Source organism: Mustela lutreola, chromosome 6 (assembly GCF_030435805.1).
Source record: "Mustela lutreola isolate mMusLut2 chromosome 6, mMusLut2.pri, whole genome shotgun sequence".
NCBI classification, from domain to species: Eukaryota; Metazoa; Chordata; class Mammalia; order Carnivora; family Mustelidae; genus Mustela; species Mustela lutreola.
Window position 1 is genome coordinate 77883626 of NC_081295.1, and position 17792 is coordinate 77901417.

Genomic DNA, 17792 nt, shown 5'->3' on the forward strand with positions numbered 1-17792 from the left:
ATGAGATCAATATAGTTACCTTCATGGTAGTATGGGGGCTCTCTAAATCTAACTTCTCCATTCTTCTAAGTCCTTTCTTCTGCTCAAGAGATTTTTCCAAAACAAAGGAGTGACCAAGTCATTTGCCTTTCCCAAACCTCCCCATGCCTGCAGGACACAGGCTAGACCATACAGAATGCCATCCTCCACCCCTTTGGAACAGTTCTCAGCCAACCTTGCTTGCCTCACCTCTTGAGGTCATTTGCCTCAATCCATTTCTTGGTCTAGCTACCTCAAAACAGATTTGTTATGTACCTCCAATGCCTTACAGCTATATGTTTGTTCAAAGCACCTCCCCGAGGTTTTCCTGTCCAAAATTTTCTTCCTATCCTTGTCCACTTAACAAACTCTCGCTCATTCTTCCAGGCCAAAGATATCCCCACAATTGCTACCTTCCCAACTGTGCCTGGAGTTTCTCCCCAAGAAAACAAAGATTAATCTGCACCAGGTGAAACAATCTCATTTTTCACTTGGCTTCCAACAGGAAAAAAAAAAAAAATGTTTTATTTGGCACCTAACATGAAAATATCTAGTTGTTACTTAACCACACAGTGAAGTTATTTTTTAAAAAATGCAATCTGTGTACTGATAACCTAAGCACTAAAGGCAAAGTATCATGTTATTCAGATTCTCAAAGTTGATCAGCTTTAAGTCTGAGTAGTCTAAGTAGCCCCTGGAAAACCAGCACACGTGCAAAAGAAAATGCCACCTGAAAAATGAGCTCATCCACATCAATTACTTTGAGCACTGCTATCACCTGTTAGGTACAAGATGTATCATTTCTCATTTAATACTTTAAAATTGGTAGAAATGAATACACCGAGATTCAGACAAGGTAAGTAATTTGTCCAAGTATTTAGTATGCAGGAGGCTTGTCACCAAAACTCAGCCCTATCTGCTTCTAAAGCCCATTCTGTTTTCACCCTTCCAAATTCTCTCTCTATTGACCTTGCCCTTTGATCATAGGTAGGTCTTAAAAGCAATGGTCTCCCAGGTTTCAGGTGCTATCTCTAGCCAGGTCACTCAAAAATCCTCTTGCTTGAGAAAAAGGGGGTTGGTGTGTGCGTTTAGACAGATTATACAACCACTTAAAGAAGAAAAAAATGGAGCCTCTTGAAAGCACAGTTACATCATCCCATTAATAATACACACCATTAAAGTAAGTTTTCTTCCTGGCACTGGATCCAGCGAGGACCTTTCTTATTTTTATTTCAACTCCTTAGAATATTTTTTTTATTTTTGCCTAAATAAATATAACATATTATAGCTAGATTACAGCACGGTATAAATTATCATTGAGTTATTAAAAATGTCCTCATCTCCTAATTCCCTTGACTGGGCTCATTGGAAGGTGTTTACCATTGGTAGTGCTGGGAGTGTTGGTGATGGTAGTAGTTGTGTCTGGCGACCTAAAATTGCATACATATCTTACTTCAAACGTTTTTTGGTCTTACGTTAATTAAAAAAAAAAAAGAGTTTATTGACATTTGCATGAAGCATGGATTAATACGCAACAATGTTTCTCACAGAGCCTTTGCAAAGTCTTTGTAGAAAGGCTTTTCTTTTCCTTTGTAAACAGAGGAATAATTAGTAAAGTCAAAATGTTCCTTCAGGGGCACCTGGGTGGCTCAGTGGGTTAAGCCACTGCCTTCGGCTCAGGTCATGATCTCAGGGTCCTGGGATCAAGTCCCGCATCGGGCTCTCTGGCTCAGCGGGGAGCCTGCTTCCCTCTCTCACTCTCTGCCTGCCTCTCTGCCTACTTGTGATCTCTCTCTGTCAAATAAATAAATAAAATCTTAAAAAAAAAAAAAAAATGTTCCTTCAGTAGAAGACAAGCTAGGAAATCATGCATGTCTCAATGAATGGAACATTTTAAGCGCATCCTCTATTCTTATTTGGAATTACTATTTTTAAAAATCTAGATATAGACATAGACATAAGAGAGACACATAGATACAGAGCATTTAAAAAATCAATCCAAACTGGAGAAAAACTAAGTTTAAAGGTTAGTAACAGGGGCCTGGAGGACTCAGTTGGTTAAGCATCTGCCTTCAGCTCAGGTCATGATCCCAGGGGATTGACCCCTGTGTAGGGCTCCCTGCTCCGCAGGCAGTCTGACTCTGCCTTTCGCTCTTTCTCCTCCCCATTCCGCAACCATCCTCTCCCATCGTCCTCTCCGCTCATGCTCTGTCTCTTGTCTCTTTCTCTCTCAAATAAATAAAATCTTTTTTTTTTTAATGAGTTAAAGGTTAGTAGCGTGTCCGATTTATTCCCCATAAAGAGTTTCTTTCTTTTAGGTGACTTCCCAATTGGCAATCAGGGGAAATTAGCCCTGTTTCCTCAATCTGGGTCCTGGGAGAAAGGAAAGGGGACTGAAACATTCATAAGGAATAGAAACAAGGCAGCCAGCACAGGTCGCTGCCTGAGGAGGGGATCCTTTCTCTCCCCAACACAAACACAGAGATTTAAATTGACTGTAGCTCCTATCGCACTTAAAGAAATTCGGATTGTGGCCATAGCTAATGGGGAAGCTCCCAAACACATCCCACTTGTCAGTTCTACCTCCTGGACTGACTTATAACGTTACTATTACATGACTCCTTAAAGCATGTAAGTTGGCAAAGAGAAAGATACTGAGTCTATTCTTTTTTTTTTTTTTTTTTAATTTCTTTTCAGGGTTCCAGAATTCATTGTTTATGCACCACACCCAGTGCTCCATGCAATATGTACCCTCCATAATAGCCACCACCAGGCTCTCCCAACCCCCCACCTGATACTGAGTCTATTCTTTTTTTTTTTTTTTAAGATTTTATTTATTTATTTGTCAGAGAGAGAGAGAGTGCACAGGCAGACAGAGTGGCAGAGGCAGAAGCAGGCTCCCTGCGGAGCAAGGAGCCCGATGCGGGACTCGGTCCCAGGACACTAAGATCATGACCTGAGCAGAAGGCAACCGCTTAACCAACTGAGCCATCCAGGCGTCTCCTGAGTCTATTCTTGACATAGGTTTTGTTGTTTGTTTGTTTGTTTGTTTTTCAATTTCTTACAAATAACATGAGTTCTCCAGTTCTTTTGTAGCTGAAAGCTAGCCCAACCCTCATGAAAAAAGTTGGCAGGTTAAATTAAACACACACACACACACATACACACACACACACACACAATTGTAAAAGGCTGGATTACCATTCTGTCCTAAGTAACGTGGTTGTGGTAGCAATTTTTTTTTCTTCACTTTACACACTTCTGACAACAGAGCAGAGTTAGGACTGATTCTACATGATATATGCATTTCCAAACATGCTTATCCTGTGTTCTCTCTCAGCCCATATTAACTAGCTCTATGGAGTTTTGAGTTTTTAAAAAGATACTGTTTAAGATAAGACAGGAGGAAGGCTGACTCACCCAGAGCAAGTCAGGAAACCTGCATCAGGAAAAAGCTATGCAGAGAAAAAGGACCAGGGTGCCTTATTCACTTCAGAGGTAAAATCCAAACTGTGAATTCAATTTGGTTAAGATGTCCTACTGCCTGAAGAAGTGGGCCATTTTTAGTGAGTCTTCAGCCATCAATTTAGGGGCTTACAGACACAGTCAGAAATTACTATGGAACAGAGATCTGCATAATTTTGGCTATTCAATATAAAAAAAAAAAAGTCTAGGATTCTGGTCTAATGAATGACAAAGGTATAATTAGTCATTTTAAAACAAGTGATATTTTCAGTAGTGAAAGTTACAAAAATTCACTGTTGACTTGCAAACTTCTAAAATGCATGTTGAATATACAGAAAATAAATAGCAACTAATATCGCTCGAGTTAACTTGCAAATTTTTAAAAGAATTTAAAATTTACTCCACAACTATTGTATGCAAAGTACCATAAAGCAAACTACAGAAAGCAGAAGGACATCCGAAAACTTAAAAAGAAATAGTCAATAGTAGGTTTATGACATGTCACTGATTAATAATTGATTTTCCATTTTACAGTTCCTAACCAGGTAAGTGTCATTCACTGGAAGAAGCGCCCTTCCACCAAAACAGAAACAAAAACCCAAATTAAGTCTAGGGAAGTAACTCAGAACAGTGATTCCAAATATTAAATATTAAAATACATATTGATTGACTGCCTTTCTAACAGTTTTTTGGGCAACATGAAGATATTAATGATCATATCCCTACTTCAGGAGGTTAAATGGAATAGTAAAGCAAATATTGAGCTAATAATTAATATGCACAGAAAAAGAAAGAGAAACAAAAAAAAGTCTAAATAGCTAATAATTAAAATCCAAAACGTGCTCTTTGTTCTGATTATCAAGATAAAAATCTCAGGTCTTCACCCACATTCATACTTAGATATAGTGAGGTTTGTACCCAGGAGTACAAACCCCATCTATTAAAAGGTCCACATCTTTCCATTTTTCTTCCGTAAACCTTTCCTCAATTAGTGTTTTAGTGCTGGTACTTAAGAACTATTTTAAAAAATGTTTTTATTATGCTTTCAGTAAGACATTTTGTCATTTTAATACATCAGATAAGAGAAGGCAACCAGGAAAGATGAGAAACCGGGTAATTTGTAAATCTTTACCTGAAGGCCTTCAATAGCCAATCGCAGCATGCTTGGTGTAAGTTTGGAGGCTTGCTTGAAGGTGAAGTTACTCCAGTCTATGATCAAAACAAATCCATTCACTTGAAGCTCAGGATCTTCAATCATGGCTTCTAAAGAAAGTAAGATGGCACGCAAAATATCCACCAGTGTGTACCTATCAGCAACAGAAATGGACGGCATTAATCTAACAACAACTTTGGTCAACACTGTAGAAAGTGTTCCGCACACTGAAAATTCCCTTTAAAATACCTCAGGAGTTTGAAAATCATTTTGTTTAGAAATCTTCTTCCAAGAGGAAATTTATTTGCTGCACTCCGGGGACATATTAGAATTTAACATGTATTCTACCAAAACAAACTAAAATGCTTTTGAAAGTACTTTGTTTCATATTGTACAATGATTTCCTTTACCTCTAGTCCTTCCTATTATTTTCTAAAATCTCACCTCAACTACCCTGAAAAGTAGGGATGGAACTTTTTGAAGCAGCAAGAATGCCCTCAGTAATACTGATATTTCACACCTTCACATCCGGAAATTTTGAGAATGGGATTCGAAGGAGTTTCACCAATAAACAAGAACACTGGGTTAAACGGCTATGGTTAAAAATGTCAGCAGATTTTAATTTCTCATATGGAGTTTATATCACAAAGATGCAATAAAAGAAAGAAGGATATGGGATAAAGTCTTTATCTTTTTCAGCCTTCCACCTTAGTACAGTGCCTGGCACCTTGTAGGAACCCAATGAATGCTCTCTTAGTTCCTGTAGAATGAAGTAGCCTAGAGCGCAAAGACACTAACTGTAGAGCAAGGCAGCAGAAGGAAGAGCTGAGAAGTCGTTTGGGGGTAAATTTGTTAAAATCTGATAACTGGGCACAGAGACCTAGATCGAAGGAAGAGTAAAAGATGACACAAAGATTTTCTAGATTCAGAGCCTGGGTCAATGGTAAAATCTTTCATCGAAGTCAATAATGCAAGAAGAGGATACAGTTGGAGGATGGCTGGAAAAGTGGAATTTGGAATAAAGCTCACTGTAGCGTCGGTGAGAAGTATGTAGTACACCCAGAAATATATATCAAGGAAACATCTCAAAAAGTAGATCCTAAACTGAGAAGAAAGCTCAAGGGGGAAAATTCCAGAGTCAACAACACACAGATCCTAAGTTCAAGTAAGTAAAGGAGGTTATGTAGTCAGAGCTGAGAAGAAAATGAAGTAGGGAAGGGAATCCCAGCATTCCAAGAGGAATCACCAAATTTATGAAAATGTTAACATTTCAAGTTTTCTCCCCTCAGATAATCAGACGGAGACATCTAGGAACGTTAGAGAAAGAAATGCTGACCTCAGGGAACAGGTGATGGGGAGGGTTGGTGGATTAGGGGTAGAAACCGATAGCATGGAGTGGAAGTGATGGGCTCACCAGGAAGACAGTGATGCCATGGTGAGAATAAACCCTAGTACCAACAACAGCAGACATCAAGAGGCAATTTGTTTTAGATAACACAATTTAAGTATGGTTTTCCAAAACCGAGGCCAAATCGAGAGAAAAATTTACAGATGCATCATTATTCCCAGGGGAATATAAGGCAAATCCCATGATCAGCAATGAAGACAAGCAGGTTTGCAAAGTTTTCAAGAGCAAATTCCATCGAGTTTTAAAATTTAATTATCTTTCTTCAAAAGCAGAATCAAATGGTCTTTATATAAATCATTTTGATCTCCAAATTGAAGAGAAGACACATTAAAACCTCTTAGCTAACCACATTCAAAGGGCAGGTCAAAACAACTCTTGACACTCCAGTCCTCTGTTGTCAAACATGTCATATTACCACCATTAACAGCCCAGCAGGCTCTTTATAGGCAGAACATTGTTACATGAGATCTTGCCAAGGTCTGTCAAACATCTTCCCAAGAGATGGAGGATTTTATGAATTTTATATCTTCAGGAATCCTGCCTTCATTCTTCTCTTTGAAGTTATTTTTCACTGTTTGAATCTACAAATCTGAGGCCACTACAGTAAGTGTGTTCGTGTTGGAGGCTTGTCTTGCAACGGTAGGAGCTCTACCATTGCTATTCTTCCCTTGTATGCTGGAAGAAAGCCATAAATAACAAACTAGCACATTAATGCAGCTCTCGAGTCTTGATTGTGCTTCCCAAAACAGCATTAACTAAAGCCTGCATTTGAAATCAACTTGGAGAGGATGATGCATGGCATGTAGTAAGAAGAAATAAAAACACCAGTAAGGGATTTTACAACTGGGATGCCAGACTATAGAGACCGTTGCTCTCGAAAGACAGCAGAGCTGCAATAATGCATAAAAACTGTATGGAGAAGACAAGAAGGACACCTGTACCTCCTCTTTGCTACCGATACAATCAAGAGCGGGGAAGCTTGTTCTCTTGCATCTGGCCATGCTAGGATCAGGGGTGCCAATGGGCCTGGGCTGTCCTGGGGTTTACAGCATGGCGTCATCTGCAATTTGCAATCCGTACAAAGCGCAACCTGAATCACAAACAGGTCATATCCGTCCCATTCCCCACCCTTTTCTTTCAGCCTGACAAGGAAAAACTGGCATCTGGGCATCACATTGGACAGCCCAACAGCGAGCAATTTCCCTTTGTCACTAAATCAATCAGCCGTTATTAAATTCTTCATTAAGGCTGCCCCCGCCCCTCGGTTTTCATTAAGCCACGTTTCTCACATCTGAAGCACTTCCTATTAGAAAGGTGCTGAGGGGAAAGACAAAGGGAAAGAATTGCCTCTATTAATGCCTCAGGGTATCATTAGTGCTAAAACTGATGGACCTATCTAGGTGTTTTATATTACGAAGTGGTAATAATAATAATACCTCTATCTGTGTAATCGTTTAAGATTTCCAAGGCAATTTCAATGCATTACCTTAATCTCAAAACAAGCACAAAGTCTCTATGCTCGCTTTGTTCCTGTTATTTTGGAGATGAGGACACAGGGTGTCAGAGAATTCAAATGGTTCACCCAGGATCACCCTGGCAGTAAAGCAGGGAGCCTGGATGAGAAGAGCCAGGTCCTCTGACACCTCAGTTCTCTGCCCCCCCCGTGCTGCAGTCTCATGAGCTGCTCTGCTTTTTCAGGTCTCCCTGGCATGTGTGTCAGAAGACAGACCTGAAGTCAATTCCAGCATGGCCCCATGCTGAGTTCCATGATCTGCTCCAGCCCGGCCATAGCAGCAGGCTTTGGGGAAGGAAAGGCAAGAACACATCCCTATGAGTATGGATGGCAAGAGGAAAGGTCTACAAACCATAAAGAAAACAAGAACTCTGAAATATTCATCTGTCTGGCTTGTATCACTGAGCACAGAAGATTAACTGTCTGAGCCTTGATTTAGTCTTACTGCTGTGGACTATAGGTGAGTGAGAACAAGTGAATCACCGAAAATGAAATATCTACAGGAATAATGTCTTTCTTTGGGGGAAAAAAAGGTAAAACAATGTGCACCTACCACCACCAGAATAAAATAAAACAAAACAAAGTAGAACTGGGCTGGAAAAAAATGCAAACGTCAGACTGGCAACTCATTTTAGCGCAGAACACTCAAAACAAAGGTCGGCTAAGGGCAGTCTTTGTCTTTGGAGATTTATTCCAGCCACTGAACTTTCTAATTGTCTATCCTGATGTTCAGTCAACATTTTTTAAAGGATAGATGGAATTCTTTCCCCTAGATTTGTTTTTTTTTTTTTTTTCCTCAATTCTTGTGGGTAATTGTCTATACGCACAGAAAAAGTTTGACCAATTCACTTACTACTTGTGCGGGCATGGGTAGGACATTCAACTGCCCACGGCCTCAGCTTCCTCAGCACCAAACTGTGGATGTCGGTAGAACCTGCCTTGTAGGATTTTGATCAAGATTTAATAGATTAAGGGCGCCTGGGTGGCACAGTGGGTTAAAGCCTCTGCCTTCCGCTCAGGTCATGGTCTCAGGGTCCTGGGATCGAGTCCTGCATATCGGGCTCTCTGCTCCTCAGGGATCCTGCTTCCTCCTCTCTCTCTGCCTGCCTCTCTGCCTACTTGTGATCTCTTTCTCTCTGTCAAATAAATAAATAAGATCTTTAAAAAAAAAAAAGATTTAATAGATTAATGTTTGTGAAGGGCTTAGAAAAGTGCCTGGCACATCACACATGCTATAAAAATGTGTTAAACAAATGAATAAATGAAGTAATTAATTAATGAATTAAAATGAAACAATAGAAGTTTAAATTCAGTTAATGAAAAGGCGATGTTCTCTCTGCACAGCACTAAGGAACCCACAGGTGCCCCTTGGTTCTGAACTTCAGCAAAGCCAAACAGTACCCTCATTAAGTACTTACAGTTATTTAGGGCCTTGTGTTTTTTTCTTCCTTGGGGGGTCAAATGCCCTCCGCTGGTACAAAGAATGTGCCCTCTAGTTGCCCCTGGCACCTCTAATTTCTATGTATGTAACAAATGCATACTTTTTTTTCTAATTATTTGAACTGAGTACTGTTTGCTCAGTTTGTTACTTGTTGTTATAAAGATCTGACAGAAACGTTCCCCCCTCCCCCCAGTCAGGAGTGTTGTTTTATATGTTAGTAAAGTATATGCACTTGCTCTCAGTGATGTAAAAGAGCTCAATCTTCCCCAGAATGGATGAATTTTATTCATTCACTAAGAATACCATTAATTTACTAACCGTTGGCTTCTGTTTTTAAAATATCTTTGAACATTTCTTTTGAGGCATCCTTTCAGTGCAGTGTAGTAACCTCAAATCATTTGCTTCTCTTCACTTTTTCTAAAGTTGCATGTCTAAAATATGAAAATAGCCCGGTTCAAGCCAGACCCCATCAACATCCTACTTTAAGGTTGGCACTCTTGGTCTTTGCTGTTATTTCATCATTATTTCACTAATTACTGTATAATTGCCCCAGTTTCTAGAGACCGTCCTATTTTTTTTTTTCCAGAGATTTGTTCCAATATTACACTAACATTTCTCAGGACAAATTTTTTGTTGTTATTCCTATTTCCATGGTATGAACCAAGGGCATAGTCTGGAATAAGCTGTAGTTTCCAGAATATTTGTTAAAAGATCCTCCTTATATGGAAGCAGAATGGAAGCTCTGCCGGGACAGAAGTCCCAGGGAAGCCACACTTGCCAATTCCAGTTTTGACCAAATCTCAAAATCCACCCAAAACACAGCACAAGAAGCCTCCAGGATTTGAAGGGTAAGGATTCCTGAACTTGACACAATATATAACACTGTAAAAAGAAACGTTGAAACATATTAAAAATAAATATAAACAAATACAAACTTTAATAAACTGAGACAAGAAATCTTCAAAAATCAGGCCTCAAAATTAAGCCTATACTCTTTTGTTTGTTTGTTTGTTTTAAGATTACTGAGTAGGAGTGTTTCTCCCTAATTGCCTAGTTAACTGCCCTTGACTATTCCTAGTAATTTTTACTTTATTTAGTTTTAATTATTTTAGTGTACTTCCAGAGAAGAATGCAACTTTGTGGCTAGGATTAAAACAAATTTGTATAGTCTATGGCTGTTTTAAAATGTTAATCAGTTATCAACATAACCTTCTTTGAATTTGGAGACTGACCACATTATTTTTTTTAAGATTTTATTTATTTATTTGGCAGAGAGAAAGAGCAAGCAGGCAGAGCAGCAGGGAGGGGGAGAAGCAGGCTCCCCACTGAGCAAGGAGCCCCATGCGGGGCTCAATCCCAGGACCCTGGAATCAGGACTTGAGCTGAAGGCAGATGCCTAACCCACTGAGACACCCAGGCACCCCTGACCACAATATTTTACATATTCCCAAGTCAATCAGAACTTGCAAATATCAATATTTTCTTTTTCATGAAAAAGCCACACAACAGGAATAAATAAACCAAAATAATATGTTTTTCAGGCAAATTCTGATAAATTAGAGAATCATGGCATGATGTTTGACCCTCCGGTCTTTACTCCTTCCAGAGCTTCAATACTATAAGTGATCACCAATGTCCATCATGATAAGCCAGACAGTGCAAGATGGTCAGTGCTTTGGAATTGCCACTATATTAGAAATCATTTTGGTTTAGCTATATTTAATTGTTTTCTAATGGCTATTAACCATATTCTAAATAAATGCTTGTTTGATGTACAAAACAATAGAGAACTACTTTATAATTCTAATGAAGTAAAATATTACTTACCACCTACAGGCCAACTATCAGAATGCATGCCATCATTTTGTTTCAGGAGCCCAATTTACATGAATACTCACAAGAAGTATGTTCCAGTGAATTTCAACTTCTCAGATACCTCATTCCATGCTCCAGTGTCTAAACCAGGATCTACTTTAACTCCAAGCTTCCTTTTCTTAAGATAGTATAAGCTCTCCCAGTTTCACGTTACACTATCCTCACACTTTACTGCTGAAATCAGGTGGACAGTTTGAAGGTATCTGCTGAGTCCTGAGCAGGGTACAATCATTCAGGAAGGAAACGGTATATAAGCATGGAAGACTACTGAGTCTTAGTGATGTAGTGTAAAATTCACTTGTTTTTAATTTTTTGGAATTTATTCTTGTTTTCAGAAATTATGTTACACAATCTGAAAGAAATGACATAAAATTGTATGACTCTTAACAAAAGTAATAAATCATCTGACCCTGTTCTATCCTTGTTAGAAAAACTACAGACCACATTGAAAGTCATTCTGACATTTCAGTATTTCAATTACTTTTTATATATGTTGTTAGAAGGCAGGTACACTCTAAATAGTATTATTTTACCTTAGTCTTCTTGAAGATTCCATGTCTCCTATAAAAGCTTTGGAAATGATCCAGTTCTTTGTAACAACCTGAAACTGACCTGCACCACACTGCAGTATAAAGAGACACTATTTTATTTATAGTCACCATCTCACACACATTTACTGTTGCTAGTCTCCTGAAAAGCACAGAAAACTGCCCTACAAATTTCACGTAAGAGAAAGTATACATCAGAAAACTTCCTACTTAGACTCTTTTTTTCAATACATAACTCATACCAACTCAAAAAATACCAACTAACATTAACTCTAGTTCACATGCTATTATAAATACAATAACATAAGATGGGATTTTTTTTGTTTGTTTGTTTGTTATACAGATTAGTTATTTCTGAGGTCTTTACAGAAATTTTCAAAATTCGATTTAAAAAAATCTTGCTTTTCCCTTTGGGAAGTTGGAAATAAGCGGTTTTGAAATAAAGGGGACATTTTCTTCTACCTCATTTCTGGAGTTTCCCTGTGTAATCCTGGACATTACCACCAATTGTCTTTTTAAAAGAATCCTATTTCACTTTCTTAAAACAATGCTACTTTAAAAAAGAAGAAGAAGAAGAAGAAGAGGAGGAGGAGGAAGAAGAAAAAGAAAATTGTTGAAAGCCAGGCAATTCACTGAACAACTCAAGGAATGTGGCCAGAATTTTGATCAAATTTTGATCAATTTTGAGACCCAGGTTGTTTGGTCTGGTAGGAGGACCATAGGACCCAACGCACAGAACAGGAGAGGCGTGGGGACCAGGAGATCTGGCATGTGGCAGATCCACCTAACAGAACAGCAGTATGGTAAACATGGAGGAAGGTGGCACAGACTCCATTAAAAGTCAAGTCAGATACCCGGAGGGTATTATGCTAAATGAAATAAGTCAGTCAGTGAAAGACAATTATCATATGATCTCACTGATATAAGGAATTTGAGAAACAAGACAGAGGATCATAGGAATAGGGAGAGAAAAATGAAACAGTATGAAACCAGAGAGGGAGATAAACCATAAAAGACTCTTAATCTCAGGAAACAAACTGAGGGTTGCTGGAGAGGAGGGATGATGGGGGGGCGGATACGGTGGCTGGTTGTTAGACATTGGGGAGTGTATGTGCTATGGTGAGCACTGTGAATTGTGTAAGACTGATGAATCACAGACCTGTACCCCTGAAACAAATAATGCATTATATGTTAGTAAATTCTTTTTTTTAAGTCAAATCAGATAAGAATTGAAGCTGCGGAGTGTGGAAAGGAAAGGGATTCAGTCCCAAGATAGGAAAGGGGCTGATGACCCCTGATGCTGCCAGGAAGGAACTGCCAGAGACCATCCTGAGGCTTCAGAGCTGTTCTTATGCACATATCCCAATGAGGGAAGTTATACATACAGATATATGACAGTATATACACAGATATATACTTGATATACAGAGTATATCAAGAGGATAGAGCTGTTTATCTACTAGTCCTTGTTACTGGATATATGCAGATCTGAGATGAGGGGCAGGTAGGAAGAAGGAGAGAATGATTTTTTTTTTTTTTTTCTAAGAACACAGGAGGAATTTTAGACAAGCTCTAAATAACTCATATGCCTTCTGATCTTGACATAGGATAACTTTTTGATTATACAACAGGTATAAACAGTATTTCCAACCACAGAAGTAGAATTCACAATTTTTAGTCTATAGGTCCCGATAGAGTATTTTTACAGAACATAGCTTCTCATTTTAACTTCACATATATGAAATTCTAACATTAAGGATTTTTGTGTAGGTTTAATAAAAATATTTACATACTAATTAATAAATTATCTCCCATTGTAGATTCCCAAGGAGATAGATTTTCATTACTAGTAACCTATCTTTTATATGAAAGAATAAGACAGACAACTAAAACAGTTTCTTTAGTAGCTCTGGAGTAATCAGCTTCCCATACACATGAAAACTATAAGTGGCTTTCATCTTAATTAGGCTTATAAATCAGTATGAATATTAGTTCACTTACAAAAATAAGTGAAAAAAGTTTTGTTCTATATGTATGTCTCTCTGAATGCAATCTGCCTCTCTAATGGTATTTTTGACAGACTCTGAGATATATTTAAATATAAAATTTCCACAGCTCCCATTGAACTACTCCCTGTAGTTCAATAAACAAAATGCCAGTCTAACTGACATATGCATTACGTTCCTTCTTGAATAGTTTTGTTTTTTTCAATTTTGATATACACAATAATTGGTTTGCATAACTCTACAATCAACATCTCAGGTGTGGGGAAGAACTTCTTAAAGAGAAATTGTGGTCAAAAGATGGCATTCCATGTGTCTTTAAACTTTGTCACCTGATAAAAAATAGAATGAGATCTTTATAAGTAACCAAAATAAAAAATAGACTTCATTCTCCCTCAACAGCTAACTCCAGAAGTTTCTTAGCTTTATGATTCCTTAGATAGTAATGTGTCTTTATATCTACCTAAAAGAAATCAGAGTAGTTCTCAACTTAGAATTACAAGGAACAGGTAACTAAAGAATAAAAAGTTGTTAAAAATACTTACATTCTAAGATTCCAACAGAAAGCAGTAAGATCAATAAGCCTTCTCAGTAACGGTAAAAGTCTTTTACAATTGTTCCAGAGATGTTTTCAACTAACCAGATGCATCAAAAGTCACCATTCACAGAACTAAAAATACACCAATGTTATAACAACCAGCTCTTCATGATTCATAGTTCTGGTAACATTTTCAAATCCCATGGAATATATTTAGCTTTGAACTTAATTGAAACTACCTTACACAAGACCCTTTCATAATTTTTTTGTGTGTTTCAGTTCAAGAAAATAATTTTGATTGAGAAAGTAGAATAGTCCCTCTCTGCATTTTTCTGTTACAATGTAGATGAAATAAGAATATAATTTCTGCTCCGTTATAAGGCAATAGAACTCAAAAAGTCTACTAACTGACATGCCTGAACATTTTCCACTTCCTTACAAAAGATGAAAAATCACATCAGACAGGAAACACATTCTTTAGATTAGTGACAGGTGTAGAACGAGCGTACCAGTCAGCCTTTATTTTCGGTGTCAGTAGGCATGCTCGCAACAGAGGGTACAACTCTTCCTTTTCACTGAAGTGACATACATCATATTATTCCTCCATCTACACATCACCAAGCAGAAAAGTTCCCAAGCAACAGAAGTACTTGATCGCGGCTGAATGTCAGGCTAGTCTTTAAAAATAAAACCTCAGTGCTAAGGAGACAGATGATGATGATGGTGACCATGATGGCAATGGTAATGGTGATGAGGATAATGAACCTAGTTTATGAATTTCATTGGGGGAAGGAGGAAAAGTTGCCTCCCTTCTCATCCCCATTTCTCCACAGAACAGCAAACTTACTCAAGAGGTGAAAATTTAGCAGCTTTATTTAGAAGTTGAATGATTTACACTGCAGCACAAAAATAGGGCTCAGGAAGCACTTAAAGCTGCAGTAGAAACTAGGTGCTCATGAAGTAAGAGTTTCAAAGGTAGGAAGAAAAGCCTTTCTCCCACCCCTAGGATGCCCACCCAAACCTCATTTTGTTGTTCCAGTTTCTCTTTTCCCCCAGCCAAATAAACAAACACAGCAAAGCTATAAAACCATGACACTACTCAGGGTAAATTCTGGAAAATGGGAGAGTAAAAGAATCCCTAGTACAAGTTTGAATTTAAGATTTACCTGCTCTGATCCCAGTTGGCTGCAAAAAGGACTAGAATCTTCCTGCCATAGTGGTCCAGATTGGCCAGGCCCCCAGGGAAGCCATCCTTCAGTGCCTGCTTGATGCCCGGGTCAGTGGCCTTGAAGCTTTTGAACATGTCCAGGTTCTGCTGCCGGTATTCAAAGTACTGGGCCAGGAGGCGGAAGGCCTCAAAGTGATGAAACTTCCTGGCCCGCAAGAAGCGTAAGATGAAGGCATCATCTGTGCGCAGAAAGCCAATGTCCGGCCTGGTGATGACCATATCCCTCACCTCCTGGATGTCCTGGTGCAGTGTGTCTGGGTTCTCGTTGAGCTCCAAGCGAGCTTTCTCCAGGGTCTCCGGAGAGAGACCAGCTTGTAAATGAGTCATTGTTCTGCTTATTCCTGAACCTTCCGTTCCTCTTGCTGACTGTCCCACAACAAACCTGGCCTTGGCCACCACCGGGCTCTGGCCTCTGGACCTCACTGCTGCCTGCTTCCTCTTCTGTACAGGAAATTATTTGTCTTGGTGTCCAGACTAGTACCCTGTTGCTCCTGCTCTCCTGCAGCTTTTTTTCTGGGGGATATAAACTTTTCCCACCCCTAAAAAACAATGCCTCACTTTGGTTCCCTCTTCCCTTTCCTTTAAAGAGATGTGGACCTCTGGCGGGCCCAACACTCCTTGTCTCTCCTCAATCCTAACACAACGCTCCCAAGCCCACCCAGCTCGCTTGGCACTGATCTTGGTCCTGTCCTCTTCTCTTCCAAGATGTAACAAAAACAACCCCCACGCACATCTCAGCCCCAGCTCTGTGATGCTTCTGCAGGCCCTACTGAAGGATGCGCCTGCCAGGGATAACGATGGGAATTCTGATTAATAATAAGGTGGCTCTTCAGCGCTGAGCTCCAGGGCGGGGAGAGAGCGTCTTTGCCAGGAAGAAAAAGAGAGAAAGGGGAAGGGGGGGTAGGGAAAGGAGCTTATTTTTCCTTCTGCTTATTCAAAGATGTTATTTTTTAAAAAAACATTTGTAGGATTTTGTTTAAAATGATTATGATCCAATTATGTGGAGACTCTGCAGATAGCGCACCTTCCCTCCTCCCCTCCTAGACACACCGTGATCTCAGAAGGCACCAGAAGGGTTTTCGGTGGCGTTGGCACCAGCGTGGGCTTCCCCCTCCCCAGCCCCACCCGCAACTTCTGCCTTCCTCTAGCCTTTTATTTCAACGGAATTATCCCGGGGTGGGGAGTGCGCAGGGAGGAGGGGGTTCTCTCCCACAATATACATTTCAAATGCGAGGTTGGGGGCAGGGGAGAAGGTAGAGAAGAGGAGTGAAGAATAAAATTAAAATGTCTCTACCTTTTCTATAAAACCCCAAAGCAAGAGAGAAGAGCAGCGGGCTCCTACCAGCAAACCCGGAGGCGGGGACGCTAAGCAATGCGGCACTCCCTGGCATCCATCAGCCCCGGCTTCGGCGGCGGCGGCGGCGACAGCAGCATCAACTCCTCTCCGTGGGATGGAGCGAGCAGAGAAGAGGGGCGGCAGCTGGGACCCGGGCCCAAGACGCACTGGGGAGCAGCCGTGACCACATCGTCCGCCAGCAGCCCGCTGCCTCTCCCAGCAGGAGGGTGGGGGTGCAGAGCTAGGGCCACCGGCGTCCCAGGTCCTCGCCTGGCCCTGCCATTCGCGTCCCCAGGAGAGCAGAAGGGAGGGAGCGGGGTTCGAATGCCTGGATGGAGAAGGCCACGCGGGCGGCCGCCGCCTTTGTGCGCCCCAGCGGCGGGGTGGTGGGCGCGGCGGGGCGGCTGCCGCCGGGCGCGGGCCTCTCCCGGTGCGCGCCGGGCAGCGGGAGTCAGGCGCGCCCCTCTGGGCAGCTGCTCCTGCTGCTGCTGTTGCTGCTGCTGCGGCTCCGGCTGCCGCGGCTAAAAGAGGACTCGGCTCAGCCCAACTCCTCTCTAATTATCCCAGCACAGATCTAGCTGCGACGTAAGCGCTCACTCAGCTCGCGCACGCACCCCGCTCCCCTCGCTGGGTAGGACGACAATTTCCGCGGCATTCACCTGTCCTGAGCCCCAACTTTAGCCTTCTTCTCCTCGTCCGCACTCTCCCGCAGGCTCCTCGAGCGGGCATCACCTGGCCAGGCGGGGCTGCGACGCCTTGCAGCCTCCCCACACCCCTTTGTGTGCGCGAGACCCCAGAGCGGCTGGCGAGTGACCGTTGTGGATGGTAATTCACATGAACACACGTTTTCTAGGTCCCAGAGGAGATCATTTTGATCCGGAAAGGGTACGGAAATATTTTGTTATTTGCTGCGTTTGTTGTTGACAGAAATGTTTAATTTAGAAAAGAAGACCAGAGTGGTTCCAAAGCATTGTGTGGATGACTAAACCTCCGGAGGAACTTATATGGAGAGTATTTCAGCCATGAAGTCGGGCTGTGGGATTATTGTTGAAGAGAATGGAAATGAGCACCGGGGCAAAACAAAACAAACAAACAAACAACAAAACAACACCCCACAAACAGTCCGAGAGGAAAGAAAAAAAATAGACACCCCTGGACTCATTTCTCATCATGATAAAGCAAATATTTGCAGAGACACATGCCATCATTCCTTTTAGTTTTATACATCTGTATACTAGAAGCATCATAAACGGACAGGATTCTCTG

The 17792-nt window shown here is 40.7% G+C and overlaps 1 protein-coding gene across 4 annotated transcripts in view; it reads right to left on the bottom strand.

Annotated features, from left to right (window-relative positions):
• CLVS2 (clavesin 2) overlaps window positions 1–16647 on the bottom strand; it is an 87547-nt gene extending 70900 nt beyond the window's left edge. For all 4 annotated transcript variants that reach the window (XM_059177686.1, XM_059177683.1, XM_059177685.1 and 1 more), the window contains exons 1-3: window positions 16533–16647; window positions 15129–16052; window positions 4616–4790 (exon numbers count right to left, since the gene is read on the bottom strand). In XM_059177686.1, the coding sequence (XP_059033669.1) occupies window positions 4616–4790; window positions 15129–15517 (564 nt within the window). In that variant the 5' untranslated portion in view covers window positions 15518–16052; window positions 16533–16647. The remainder of the gene's footprint in view (window positions 1–4615; window positions 4791–15128; window positions 16053–16532) is intronic.
• Between the last annotated feature and the right edge of the window lie 1145 nt (window positions 16648–17792).